The sequence below is a fragment of the Sciurus carolinensis genome, chromosome 8 (assembly GCF_902686445.1).
Source record: "Sciurus carolinensis chromosome 8, mSciCar1.2, whole genome shotgun sequence".
Taxonomy (NCBI): Eukaryota; Metazoa; Chordata; class Mammalia; order Rodentia; family Sciuridae; genus Sciurus; species Sciurus carolinensis.
The window spans coordinates 9,158,750-9,174,252 of record NC_062220.1 but is presented as its reverse complement, the minus strand read 5'-3'; the positions used below and the strand labels follow the sequence as shown (position 1 = coordinate 9,174,252).

The following is a 15,503-nucleotide window of genomic DNA, read 5'->3' as shown; positions in this document are numbered from 1 at the left end:
ACCCCTGACATTCGGCCACTGGCTGCTGAATGCTGGGTCTTATACTCAGGGGAGATTTAGAATGGCACATTCTCTCACTGAGTCCCTGCAGCCACCCTGCCTGTTTAGTTTGGCACAGGTTCGGACTTTAGGTATGTAGAACTGTATCTTTGCCAAGTCTTATATGGATTTTTATTTTCTTCTGCATTTGCCCCCAAAGCATGTCTTTCTGTTTTGCAGGGAAATTTGAGTTTCTCCTGTGTGGAGCCCTATACAGTGCCTGTCTTTTTCAACGCTACGAGTTACCTGGAGGTGCCTGGACGGCTTGAGCAGGACCTGTTTTCAGTCAGTTTCCAGTTCAGGACCTGGAACCCCAACGGTCTCCTGCTCTTTAGTCACTTTGCAGATAATTTGGGCAACGTGGAGATCGACCTCACAGAAAGCAAAGTGGCCGTTCACATCAATGGCACGCAGACCAAGATGAGTCAAATTGATATTTCCTCAGGTCAGTGAAACCATTTGGCATTTGCTTTGGAAACTGCTACTGTGATTACTAAAACTGAAGCTTGGGAATTATATCCATGTTTTGTTTTAAATGTGGGGATTCCGTGTTCATGATCATACTTTGATTCAGATGTTCGAATTCTTACTTGGTTGCCCTGAATGCTGATTGAGTAAGGGAAACTGAAAATTGCAGCCAGGGTGAGGTGTAGGTAGGAAGGAAGTTGGAGATTGACTTCAAGCATCAAATATCTCTAATTCTCCCAACTAATGCTAGTTCGGAGTTAATACAGAGATCGCTCTTCCTCTAAGTGAATATTTCATGTTTAAAAACAAAGAATGTTTGTAGTAACATGACAGTATCTGGTATTTTTTGCCTTTATGGACATTCAAGTACCTTTTCCTAATAGTGACAAAGATTATATTGATTTAATTATAAGTGTAAAGGACTATTCAATTTCATAAATCAAAATTTCCAAGTGATCCTGCTAAAACTATGCAGATTGTCAGAAAAAAAAAATGAATGAGAAGTGAATATAAAGTAGAATGAGTAAATGTGTACCAACTGCAGGAAGACTGGCTTGACCACACAGGATGATTTTTAAACTTTGTGGTGTAGTGAGAGATAAGCTGAGGCTTAGGTGGTTGATGAAACTTGTCAGTCTTAGAATATTCCCTGACTGATATGGTACAAGGAAAGCTGATACCTCCAAGTGTGAGAAAACAAAGAAAACATAGGTACATTGTGGAGCTCATAAATATTATTTCACCTATTTCTGTACAAATTCCTTGCAATATACGTGTTCATTTTTGTGAAAAGCATACTAGAGATAGGAGGCAGAAAGAAAGCCAATGTTTACTGAGCACTTGGAACAGATATGCCAAGTACTGAGAGAGGAAGTTGGGACAGAGACTCAAGTACACCCGGGTTCTGGTTTCTAAACAAGCCACGTTTAGTCCTGAGACTCTGGGCACACACCTGAGTGGTTTTTGACACTTTGTGCCTGTGGCCCCCTCAGTCCCCACTAGGCTGTAAGTGCTGGAGTGGACAGGCCTGGTTTCTTCTCTCTCTAGCTCTTGTCACAGTGCCTGAGAGCTTCCCAGGAGCATTGTCATGTTCAGTACTCTGGCCCTTTGAACTGGGGCTCTATTACAGAGTATCTCCTGCCCAAGGACAGAGGCTTTCTTGTAAAATGGGCTGTGTGCTTCTTACAGCTTGGCTATGTGGACTGTAACTAGAAAGGATTCAAAGAAGATGGAAAAACTGTCCATTCAGAGATGCCTCAGGATTACTGAAATCTAAAGCTGTTGTAAAATACCTAGATATTCACTTTCTCTCTATTTGCTTTGTTAGTTTTCCTTTTTCCTTGAGTGCTCAGTCAAGTGACTGATCAACCATATTTGATCATTTCTTCCCTGTATAAGCTCACCTGGGGAGATTTAGAGCAAATAGAAAATATCTGGAGAGACCAAAATAAGACAAAACAAATACACATGAATGTTTACTACAGTTGAAAAACACCCCACTGTTAGGATTAAAGATTCTTTTCTCTCAACTAAACACATAAAAATATTAGTGTGATATCCTCCCTCCTAGCATTCTCTGAGCAATCCTAACTTGCTGGGGGGTTTCCAGGTGGCAAGAACCATTGTATTTGAAATAATAAGACCTTAAATAAGTGATTAACAAACACTTATTAATTTGATTTGGTCTAATATAAGACTCAAGATGCTCTTACATAATTGAAGCTGTGTTTGAAAACTAAACAGAAAGAATGAACAAAGGAATTCCATTTGTGACAACTAACTTACTGTAATAGGTTTACTTGAAGATGATAAAATAGGTTTTAGAATGTCGGCCAATTTAGCCAAAAATCTGGGTAAATTTAAGGAGACTGATCTAAAATCTAAATATTTCTAGAGTCTTAATCTTATTTCAATGAATATACCTTAGTGTTTCTCTTTTCCTGTACACATATTGGAAAATAAGGACTTATTAGGTATCCTTGTTTACATCTGAGAAAGATTGGTGTGCGTAAATAGAACAAATCTACTTAAAATGTTGTCTTATACTTGTTCATTCTAAAAGTACATATGGAGTTCATAGTAGACAATTTCATTTGAATTTTACCAAGTTCAATTTAATGTATAAATCACTTAGTTTAAGTAACAACACCAAAAAACAATCTAAGACACAGTCATTTACATTAACAAAGGAAGGAATATGTAAATATATAAGTACATACATATATTTTATGTGTGTGTGTGTGTGTGTGTGTGTGTGTGTGTGTGTATCTCACATCTATTCCACTCTTACCAGCATGAACATTGAAGAATGTAAACAATTTTACTTATTTTTGGAAATATCTTGGTTGCAAAAATTCTGAAATGCAGAAGATCTAAAAGAGAAAAATACCACTAATTGCATTTTGTTATATACACTGTATACAGTAGTGGATCAAGAGATGTTGAGCATAGAGATGCTCAAGTCACTTGTGACTTGGTTTGGACTTTAGTTAATATGTTTTTTTGTTCCAGGATGCTGGTAACTCACTTGATTCCGAGCCCTTTATTTTTTATTCTGTCTGGACAGTGTTGTCCTTGGGGACTAATTTAAAATAAATCTCATAAGTAAAAGAATATTCAATTGATTGCTCACCATTTCCTCCTATCTTCCCCTCCCAGTTGTAATTAATTGTCAAAACAAATTGTGTATTTTCTTTTCTTATGATTTTTCTACTAAAAACATTGACATGGCCCACTAGAGTGATTTCATGCTCTAAAACTGGTTTGGCAAACATTGGCCCACAGATTTGTCTTCTCATTGCAAGAGTTGGCATTTTCAAGAATTCTGTTTTCCTGTGGTTATTTACTCTACCATTCCATTGGGAATTTCATGAACAATACTGTAATTTAATTGAGTAGGATAAAAAAGTATTAATATCTGATATATTACCCAAAACAAAAACAAACCACCCTCTACTTTAAATAAGGTTTGTATTGCAAAATGTCTAAATTTTGTGCCACCAATTATAAACAAATATGTAGAGAAATACACAGTCTTGGTTTTCCTATATTACTAAGGCTATAAAATGTGATTTAACATGTATAGCGTGGAAAGAAGATGATTTCCAACTCTCAACCTCTCTCATCTATGTCTAAACAAAGACTTTCAGCCTTTGAGTGTGCCCTGCTCCTAAATTCACCATGTGACTGAGCTCGAGTGTTTGAACCCCCTTGTTCTGGTTATATAGAAGTTGCTGCAGTTTCAGTGCTGATGCTTTAGATACCTGTACACAGCAAAGATCATCTTTGTTTGAATTTCTGTCTCCACTGAAAATCTACATCTCATTTTATTTAGCTTGTGTCTTTGTGAAATATCTTTATAAACTGAGTGTGATTTGGGTGATGCAAAGAAAGAGGCCTTGCTATCTGGTGTCCTATAGCTGGGGACATTCTGGGAAGTGCTGGAAGTTTCCAGTTTGATCTGGGCTAATGCTTTTGCCGGGTACCACCCATGACACTATTTCAAGCAACAGGGCACTTCTTCCTTAGAGACAGCCCATTAGTATTTCCTTCAAAGATGAATTCATGCCAGTTTCCCAAGTTCAGTGATAACTTGCATTGTGACAGATCTTATTCACCAATATAAGAAATTTTTTTTCATAATAAACATAATTTTGTATGTTTTAATTGTTTACCAGGAAATGATTTCCAGCTCTATGATTTTAAATTGCAGATATTATTTTAAGATTTCTTAAATAAATTTTCATAACCCAAAAGTTAAATAATGTATATATAGGTATCACTTCACATATTTCAACAGATTTATTTTAGAATGCTTTATAAAGTAAATTGATTGGAAGTTTTTTAGTAACATATGGAATCTTCTTTAAGTTTAAACTGTAATTATCAGAAACTTTAAAAATGTTAATCCCCTTTGACCTGTTGACTTTGAGTCATTCCAAATCTTGAAGATAAGGAAATAAACAGAGATAGTTGTCTCAGCATAAAAACAATAATAAAAGTAGCTGGAAATGGACCAGTGATTTTACAGAGTGTATACTTATGTGGAATTCTACCATGTCAAAATAAATCATGTTCTCAAGTCAAATTTAATATGTTGGGAAAACATAATATTGTGAATAAAAATGTTTATGAAAATGTAAGTAGAATATGGCCCAAACATTATTTTTACAAATACATAGATAGTTTGAAAGTCAGAATGAAGTAAGATCTGAACAATTATTGATGATTATCCATAATTGGTGAGTTATCAGTTATTTTATTAACTTCTTAATATAGTTTCCTAGTATCTATATTTTTACAGTTAGCAGTTAGTATTTTAAAATAAGTATATTATAAAATAATAGGGGAAATGATATTTCTGAAAAGTATAATGTTTAACAATATTACAAGTGGAAAATTCCCTAGAGTAATTTTTATCAATTTAAAAATTATAGTTTCCCTGCTTAATTAAAAGCATACTTTTAAGAAGTCAATTTTTAAGAAGTTTGTCCCTAAATAATAAGCTCCAACCTAATTTCCTTTAAGGTATTTATGCAACATACAGAACATTTTGTTTTCAATGCAAAAACCTGGAGATTGGGTGTATAACCATTTTTTCTAAAATATACATAACAGATTCTGAACAAATGCCCATCTTCCATGTAATTTTAAAACTACTTCCTGCATAGGTGGAAAGATACATACACATATGCACAAGACCTTTTCCTTAAAACCATAGCTAGCCATCAGGGAGCAATGTATTTATTTAGGTCTTAACGATGAGTCAATATATCAAGTTTCTTTATTACCAAGTAATCTACATAATTTATTTCTACATGCGAGTGACCTAAAATCTATCTTTAGATCGTCTTACTTTTTTATGTGCTTATAGATCTCTTAGAACTTCCAGCAAAACCCAGATCCATCATTTTGAGATGCTGGAGCCAAAACCAGCTCTGGAGTCTCCAGCTGAACACTGGGTTCTGGGTGCTGGGATATCTAGACATAAGTTCAGATGTCCTTAGATGTATCCTCGGCACATTTTGCTGATTGAGTCTCCCAAGTCACAAGTAGACTTGCTGTAAGTGCCACGTGGTGTCTAGTAATAAGCAGTGGGATGAAGGGCATGTTGCTCCTGGGGTGCTACCACCATGACTTTCTATTACATTTCGATTCCCACCCAGCCCACACCATCTCCAGACAAGCTGAGTGGAAATTCACAGTTAATTATACTTCAGCACGTGCTGGTGCACTTTTTACAATAGACACATCATATTCCAAGATGAAAGAAAAAGAAAAAGGCTGGGGGTAGTTTGCGATATTAGGTATTGACTTATTCTTTAGAAAGCACAGGGGACACTTTAATTTATAATCACACTCCAGGATGCCTATCCATTTTAGTTTCTACAAGGTTTGGGGGCCTTTAACAATGTGCTTTGCCTTTTTAAAAGGAAGATGAATAAAACATGATGGTGTGTGTGTATGAGTGAAAGAGAGAGAGAGAAAGGAGAATTTTTTTAAATTCAAAAGACATGATCAAGTTTTACTCAACTTTATGGATGAAATGTAGGTAAAAAGTGCCAATGGTGTCAGGTCATATTTTTCAAGCTTCAGTTTATTGTACAAATAACTAATCAAAGAGGAAAAAAATCAGCCATCGCTAGTAAAAACTATGAGAATAAAAATAATGAAAGATCACCAAAGAATAGAGCTCAGAAAATCCATAGTTAATGTACATACCCATGTTCTTGGAGTAATGTCCAGAACAAGAACACAGAGGGACGCAGAACAAATGAGCCTTGCCAAAGAGGCCTCCTTCCCTAACTTTCCATTAACTTGCAGGAGTTGGAACTGCGTGAAGGAGCTGAAACGTTGCCCAGGGATCTATTGGTGACTGTTAGACTTCAGCAATGTAGAGCTATATAATGGAAGTGAGCTAAGTCAACTTTGGATAATTTGGCCATTGAGTATCTCATTTTTTTTTTCAGTTAAAAAAATAGGGTAGATACAAAGCAATCAGGCTTACTGAACTCCATAATTATAATAATTTAAAAAAATAAGTCCATGGCTTTGGATTGGAATCTTTCCCTTCTATCCTCCCCTCCCCTCATTAACCTCATAACAGAAAGTACCCCAGGGTAATCGGCTTGACCAGGAGATTCTGATTGTCAGATAGTAGCATCTGTGATCACCTATATTTTTTTTTCATGAATTTCACATGATCTGTGAAATATGTAGCCTGACTGGGTTTGTCTGTTGTTCGGCATGTTAACTAGTGGAGGTGAGACTTGGGTGGGAAGGCATCCCACAGTCTCTAGTGAGACTCCTTGGGAGCCTCTTCAGGGGATGATATAAGTTGAGTATATGAGTTCTCTGGCTATCCATGTAGTTTTTAGCTACTTACCTTTCTTAGTCTCTGTTTATAAAAGTTCTTTGCAAAAAAAAGAAAAAAAGAAAAAGAAATTGAAGGGAGATGCGTAGTATTGCTTAGAAAGTAGCTGCCTTTGGTAAACATTTGCATCAAGAAATAATTATGTATCTGGTTCCATCTTTAATCATGACTCATTTTCATGATTTATTTTATTCCAGTACACTTCCCTTGAGACTTCTCTAACTCGAGCACAACCCATTTCTGGCACCTGAAATTTTACTTTACTTCTGAATTCTTTTTCTCTCCTCCAGCTAATGCTTCTTCCCTTTTACTCCCCATAGTACAATTTTACAATTAAAATTCTGCATAGATCTTTGCTGTAGCATTTATTAGCCAATGATGTTATCTAAAAGATGCAGATTGTCTGCTTTCCATGTCTGCTCTTCCATAAGCTCTGCAGTCTTTCTTTTAGCACTTCTCAATGTGGGGGATTCTCTCAAAGACTGGATCCCTCTTCTGGAACCTCTGCAGAGGCTGCGAGGGGATCTTGCTGACTCTGGTTGTAGCACCATGTTGCAGCTCCCTGCACGACATTGGAGTACTGCTTCCCTCTGATTTCCCTGTATTCTTCTCCTCTCTCATTCCCAGTGTCTACCATTTTGGTTTTCACTCTCACATTGCTGGCTTGAATCTAAGCTGCAACCTTCTACTGTCCATGAGTATTGCTTGTTTCTCTGGACATGAATTTTAGCCACCTCCCAACCTGAAATGCCTCTGTCAATCCCTGTGCAGATCCATGCCGAATCCCTGCCTACCCCTTCTTCTCTGTCACCAAATTACCATTGCTGCTTAGTGTGTGTGTGTGTGTGTGTGTGTGTGTGTGCATGTGAGAGAGTGAGAGAGAGAAAGAGACAGAGAGAGAGAGAGAGAGAGAGACACAGAGAGATTGTTAGTGTATTGGAGGAAATACTGGAAGCAGGGTAATAGTAAAGTGTGCACAATACCCCAGCTCTTAGTTTCGGTTGAGTATACCTGGTTAGCTGATACCATGGCCAGGATTCCAGCAGTGAGGGTCTTGCCCCTGTGATGCTCTACATAATTATAGGGTTAGGAGTCCCCAGAGCCCAGTGGCTGACATCAGCCCCCTCCTCCATCCTGTGTCCTCAGACACGCTGAGCCCGTTCTCTACTGAGCTGCTGAAGGTGGAGAACATGAGGCCCCAGGGCCATCCAGACGTGCTTCTCCTCCTGAGATGAATGATGGTGGCTGTGGTTATGGCTGATGCTCTTGAGGGATTATACTGTGCCTATCACTGTGCTAAGCCAATTACATTAATTATCTTGCTTAAGGCTCCATGGATCTCCAAAGTTAGATGCTATTGAGAAACCTTCCTTGTAACTGATTAACATCATTGGTAAAATCGTTCTTCTAATGACCCAAGTTCAAAACCTAGAGAAAAATCTAATCTTGTCCTCCATCTTTGCCTGGCACAGGTAATGATTTCACAGTCATCAGCAGTTAGTTTGAAGCACCTCACCCATCCATCATCTCCTCACCTGGTCAAAAATAATGGAGGGCATCTGAGCTGCCAGAACCAATGGGTCTTCCATCACGGATCTATTTACTGTAGCACAGGAGTTGAGCATGGGCTCTGGGGCCAGCCTGTCCCCTGGCTGATACCCATTTCGCTTCCCCTGCTTCAGTCACTGTTTAAACAAAGATACTTCAGTCACTTTGTTTAAACAAACAAAGTCATTTAATCCTCTCGGCAAGTCCTCCAGAGAGAGACCATGATCTTCTGCATTTTATGGATGAAGAAACAGAGGCACAGAAATCAGCAACACCCTCCAGCTCCCCAGTTAGTAAATTAAAGAGCTTGAGGAGGATTCCAGAAAATTCAAATCTAAGGTCAGCACCCTCGGGCGCTCGCTCAGCGGCGCCGCTCTCGCCTGCATGCAGCACCGTGGTTCTGGCCCATGGGGATCAGGCGCCGTAACGGTGCCTCTGCAACACCGCGGAACGCAGTGCCCAGCAGCAATGGCATTCTTATCCTGCCTCACCGGGATGCTCAAAGGAACCTTCTAAATCATGTCCCTTGTTTCTATATTTTCTCCCCCATTATTCTAGTTTATATTTCTAAAATGCAAAGGGGAATACTTTATTATTTCCCATTTCCTAAAAGATAAATTCTAGTTTCATATCCTGCTACACGAGAGCATGTACAAACTGAACCCAACTGGAGTATTTAGCCTCCATTTTTCTACTAAATGTATTGTATCCTGACTATTTTCCACCATTTGCCAGCAATTCTTCCCTCTGTCCAGCCTCTTGGCAAACTCCTCTTGACCTGTCAAGGTCTAGTTTTAGTGTCTTTTCATGTCTCAACCCCAGGGGACGATCTACCATCCCTTCCTTTATATCTTGAATAATAATGATTTTTCTTTGTTCCATTCTAAATTACAAACCTCAACTGCCATATCTCACTCTTATCTGTATTCCTAACACTTATTACAACACTTGTCAGAAAATAGATGATCAATACTTTCATCTTTGCTTTTTTATTTTGTTGAATTTACACTTGAACCATCACAATCTCCTTGTGCCTCTCTCCGTTCCTGCCTCTCGAAGTAAGACCATTCCACACATCCCCACCTGACTAAAATTCCAAAATATCTGCTTCGCTGGTTCGTGTTCTTACTTAAAAATTTTCCAGGAAGTCCTAAATTTTCAAAACTAAATCCTCCACAGAAGGTGTCCTCCACAGAAACCCTGAATGTCCCATAATAACCTCAATCCTTCTATAATTTTAAATTGCTCTTATTGTTTTCAGTCGATTGATTCTTATTGTTTTTACTTGTTTGATTTATTGCATTGTTCAGACATTTGACTACTCTGAAAATGCCCAGTCTCCTAAAACTTTGAGGACAATAGACCTTCCCTTCTCTTCCTCTCTACCACAAGCCTACCATGATCTTACATGTGGCATGTTTCCAAATAGCCTGTTGATTGACTTATTCTAATGAGTTATCTCCAAGTTGCTATAAACTATAACTTCATAATTCTCTTGTCTTTATCAATTTATAGGAACCAAATTCCTTGTGAAAGGAATGAACTAGTATCTCAGAGGAAATAATTGCCTGACTGTGGGAAGCTAATGTGTGTGAAATTGATCAGGACCTGAATTTTGATTTGAGACTTTTAGAGTAAGAAGTTTTTTTGGTGTAGTTTTTTTTTTTTTCTTTTTTTTTTTTTTCAAATAAAGGAGATATTGAAGCCTAGTGCTGTACTGGGTAAACTATTATATGAATAAAATAAAAGTCTATATACATTTGAACAAATGTATTCTCAGAAGTACAACTTGAAGTCAAACCTGAAATTAGTCATATTCCCTTTGTATTTATTTTTTTCACACAGAATACAAAAAAGAAATGTGCATGATTAAAATTAATTTAGCTTTCCTCTCTTCTGCAGGCTTGGGAATGCATTTGACATGATAACTCCAGGGAAAAAGAAGGGATCAAAGTTTTTCTGCCTTCTCTGTAAGACTTGCTTTCCAGTCTCTTGGTTAACCCAGTGTACAATGGAGTCAACCAAGAGGCTGTCCACTTGGGAGAGCCGGGTCTGACTTGCTTTGTCCAGGGCAGCATTGTTTGTGGATAATCAAATCTTGCCATCTTTGATTTCCTTTACTTGGGCAATTGCAGGCAGTAATGGTATTGATAGGTAAATAGTGAAGCAAGCTTCAGAATAACTTCGTAGAGTCACTCCAAGGGCATGTGCAGAAGTAGCTCTCACGCTCAGTGTTCTTCCATCCCAACCCCAGCACATTTGCCCTGGGTTCACAGGAGACCAGGTGGTGTCTACCTACTCGCTACTCTTCCATCGTACATCCACTGCACCCGCAGCAAACATGTTTTAGTGATGGTGGGAAACACAGTAAATAAATGTTCTGCTTGGCTCCATAGTCTTCATAATACAATGTTATGTAGGAAAATGGAAAAACTGGATCATGTGGGTATATTCATTGGCGAGTAAGTGTCAAACCAAAGTTACTAGCTCCTATTTCTTGCAGGATAATAAGTGTCAGAGGTGTACACTGCAAATAATTTGTCCATAAATTGCTGGACGAGGAAAACAAAGAGCTTGATAGTCTTTATGAGAAATAATTCCCAACTGATAGAAAAAGCGGATGCTGTATGTGCCGTCCTCCACTGCCCGGAGCAGGGTTGGTACACACAGTGCACGATTACGTGTCACTGCCGGTGGGCATGGCTGTTGAAGAAACAGAGGGTTGGCAGCTGTGTTCCTGTGCCTCCGTGCTGCAGGCATTGTGCAAGTGTGTGGGTGCTTGTGGGTGTGTGTGGGTGTGCACAGTGGAGGAGAACCTCTAATCGTTAATGAAGTAAAACCCTTAAACTTCAGTAATTTTCTCTCTGATTGAAGGTTATCACGTTTCCATTTGCCACATTCGAATGATTTGGAATAGAGAATACCAAGACAGGAATATCATGTGACATTAAGTCAGATCGTATAAAGCGTTGGGTTCCATCATTCCCTATTTCGGACATTTAAGCATTTACTATTACGTCACAAAAATGATCATTTCCAACTTTACTCCTTTTTCCCCTTCTTTTACTCTTAATTCAATCATGACAAAGAATATGGAGAATTGGGGAGAAGAAATCTTGAGGGGCAGGTCTGCAAAAGCAGCAGCTCTCCAAGGGGTGTTTTTGAACCCCGTGGCATGTTGGGCAACATCTGGAGACATATCTGGTTGTTACTGCTCGGGGTGGAGCACGGGACACTGCTGGTATCTAGTGGGTAGAGGCCATGTGACCTGCTAAGTATCCCAGAAAACACAGATAGTAATCCTATCCCCCACCGAACCATCAACAGTTTTATTTTGCACCAAATATCAGTAGTGCTGAGGCTGAGAACACTGATCCGAGAAGGTAGCTCGCCCACCGTACTTCTTCTCCCATGCTAGCAAGTGAACAAGTTTCACAAACTGTGTCTGAGGTCTCATTTAGGTCCATTGAGAGATTTTATTTCTTTATTGCTTGACTCTATGTTGTTATAGTTTCTCCTTTTCCCTCCCAACATTTATGCTTTGGAAAATCCTAGTCTTCTCTTGTGTTTTTGTTTTCGAATCTTGACCCTTCAAAATGACAAAGACTCTGTGGATTCTTCTCTAATGTGTTCACGACTAACCATACTATGAGCTAGTTCTTGCAGTACATGTATGCATTATTTTAAATCATAACTGTCGTCTTTTTCTACAAACTCTGAGCTCTGTTTTTCTAAATACTGACTTCTGTACCTCACTTCACTATAATCCTTTCATTATCATCAGCAATAGGCGCAGGCAAACGTGTCTATGTGTTCCGTTGGCACAAACGGTCATCAAAAGAGTCCAATGTTTTATTGTCATTTTGCTATGTACACCTCCTGAGATGCCACTCCTTTCCTGTAGATACCAACAAAGGCCTTACACTACCTTTGCTTCCCTTTACTAACCTATTAGGAGAGTCATAAGATAGAGGGAGAGAAATCATCCTCCCCAGCCATCCTCCCACCTGGGCGATGTGATTCCAGGGCAGTTTGTAGACCACATGCACACCACACACAGACAGACAGACATTCACACACATTCCTTCCTCTCCTCAGTCATCTTTGTAACACGATGAGTACCAAATATGTCAAAAATTAAGGACTGTACCTTCGTTGTACTGAATAAATATATAAAATATACATAGATCACAATAAAAGCCACAAAGGTCTTTATTCATAACACATGGCTAAACAGTATTGTGCACGTGTAGGCAAGTATATGACATATGTGTTACCATGTGTAATTCAAATGTGGTAAAGGAAGACCAGATAGCCCTCAATTAGAAACAGAATTATTGAATTTTAAGGGTTTTACTTTGTTCAAGAGTTAAGGTTCTTTCCCCACATGCACCCACACCCACAGGCACTCACACACTAGCACAATACCTTTCAGTCATGTGGTAACTATGTGATGAGGAGCAGTGGACATTAAATATGATCTTGGACATAAAATATAAGAAAAGGTCAAGCTAGGAGAGGACACACCTAATAGAGGACTTATAACTTGAAAGCATTTGACTGTTAAAGGCACGTAGAAATGGACAAGAATGAAGACATTAGTTTTTAGAGGTAGGTAGAAAGCAGATGGTGTAATGAACTATCATAAGAAGTTAGAATGAGAAATCGTTGAACAATATCTTCTCAAGAAAGTGATATGATATAATTTTTCAATGATCTCTCTGCTTTCTGTGTAGATAATAGGACAGACAGATGATGGATGAACAGGTAGATGGATTCATGGATGAATAGATGGATAGATGGATGGATGGGTGAATAGACAGGTGTATGGATGGATGGATGGATGAGTAGATGGATGGATGAATGGATATGTACAGATGGTGGTTACATTGATGGATAGAATAGATAATAGATTATAGAATGGGATTATAGAGATAAGAATAGGGGAAAGACAATGAGGCAGAGACTACTTGCATGGTTCAACTGTATGTAAAGGTAGTTTTGACTATACTGATAACTCTGGAGATGGAGAAAAGATACATTCTTTGAAAAAACAACATTTAGAAGGCAGAACCATCACCATTTGGCAATAGCTAATATGTGAAGTGTGATATAAAAGTAGGAATCAGGACTGACCTGCAAAATCCTCATACCATTAGCTGAGTAGAGAGTAAGCCATCAGTTAATGTAGAAACAAATGTGAAGAATGGTTTGAAAACAGTCCATTTCTATTTTGAACAGGTTACATTTTAGATACCTGTTCTATAGTCACGTGGACAAGTTGTCAGTTAGGGATGTGAGTCTACAGTTCAGAAGAGTCAGGGCCAGAGTAACTGGGTTGTTACCAGCATGTGTATGGGACTGAAATCACAGAGCTAGATTACTAAGTAACAGCAGAGAGACAGAAACAAACCAAGCCTCAAAGAACTTCATCTTTCAAAATATGGAAATAAGAAGAAAGCCAACAAGGATATGAAGGATGGATAATTAGGTAAGAAGAGAATAGGCTGTCCTGGAAGTCACAGCAGGGTAGTTTCTGACAAACAGTAGTTCAACTATTATTAAATAGAAAAACGTAAGGTCCAGGTGCAAGGCAGAAGTGTATGTGGTGTGAGAATTATACCACAATGTGTATTTACTGGTTTTGTGGAAGGCTCAGAAAAGACAGGCACCATTTCCACTGAACGGAGAAGACCTAGGCTAATGCTGTTCAAAAACTGGAAAGTATTGCTCTATTTTACAGTTGTCAGTGTTGAGCCCTGTTGACTCCAAGCCCATCTCCCAACTGCCTGTGAAATGTCACAATAAGTATGCTCAAAGAGCAAAACTCAGAAATAAGAAAAAGTAGGTAAGTAATCAGGGAGACAGTGTCATAAGGAAATGAATAGGAAGCATTTGGAATGACTCTAGATGGGAGATGTGAGGGGAAAGTGGAACCTTCCAGAACACAGAAGGAACTGCCAAGACATGCAGCTTCAGCCCATGTAGCTTCTTTTTTCTTTTTCATGAAAACCAACAAATAGAAAATACAGAGCTAACATGTAACAAAAGCCACTCCTTGGGACATATTAGATGCTTGATATGTTCTACCTCATATAATTGTCACCACCTGTGCTGAAATGTGAACGTTCATACTTTTGTAAAGAGGAAGCTAGTGCTTATTAGGGTCAGAAACTTCTTTAAGTCCTGCAGTGGCAGAGGTCCTTGAGGCAAAGTGGGCTCTATTCCTAAATCCATGACAGAGAGAAACAATAGAGATATAGCAAATGTTTCCAAAGCTAGAATAAAAAAGTTAGGCTATCAAGGAAAAGGAAGGATAAATAAGAGAGCTGCTGTATGAGGGCGAGTGTAGGTGATCCTTCGTGAGGTGAGGCACTGAGAACCAGAAGTTGAGAAAATGACAATAAAGCCACATGTACCTAGAGCACAAGGTGTCGAATAATAAATGCCCAAATAGGACCCAATACAAACTATGCTCCTTTCAACCAGTCCTTTGAAATAACTTCTCTAATAGATGATGACTCAAATATTTACATCTTGTCTGTGTGTTTCAGGCAAAAGTCTCATCCAGGAGCCTGAGCTTAATACTTCATTTTTTCATAAACATCGCTGTTTTGTTTCTTTGCCAAAGATTTTATGGAAATTTTTTTCCAAAGGGCAAAAATAAAAGAAGTGAACAAAAAAAACCCCACACACAAAACACAAGTTTGATTCAACCTGTGTTTGGCAGTTCATCTTGTTTGCTGATCCAAGAGATGATGGTTCCTTTTAGGGATTTTTGAGCAGCCTATCCCAGGGTTTCCCCAGCTGCTGAACGTACTCCACCAGAGCCCCGAGTGGCCGGGGCAGTGGGGTCCATCCTCGGCTCTCAGGCACTAACTGGGAAGTGAGCTCTCCTTGGAAACTGTCCTCGTTAGTTTCAAACTCTGGGTGCACTTACCCATCCATATTCCCTTTGCCTGATGGAGCAATGGAGAAGCCGGGCTGTCCTGAACTGCCACTGGCTGATGGTAGGAATCAGCATATCTTGTGTCCCCAAATCTGCGTTTCGGATTCACCATCAACGACCATGCCA

General features: G+C 38.8%; 1 protein-coding gene across 2 annotated transcripts in view; it reads left to right on the top strand.

The window, feature by feature from the left end:
• Window positions 1-15,503, top strand: part of Cntnap2 (contactin associated protein 2) — a 1,961,892-nt gene that overhangs the window by 865,786 nt on the left and 1,080,603 nt on the right. For both annotated transcript variants that reach the window (XM_047561468.1, XM_047561470.1), the window contains exon 8: window positions 220-484. In XM_047561468.1, the coding sequence (XP_047417424.1) occupies window positions 220-484 (265 nt within the window). The remainder of the gene's footprint in view (window positions 1-219; window positions 485-15,503) is intronic.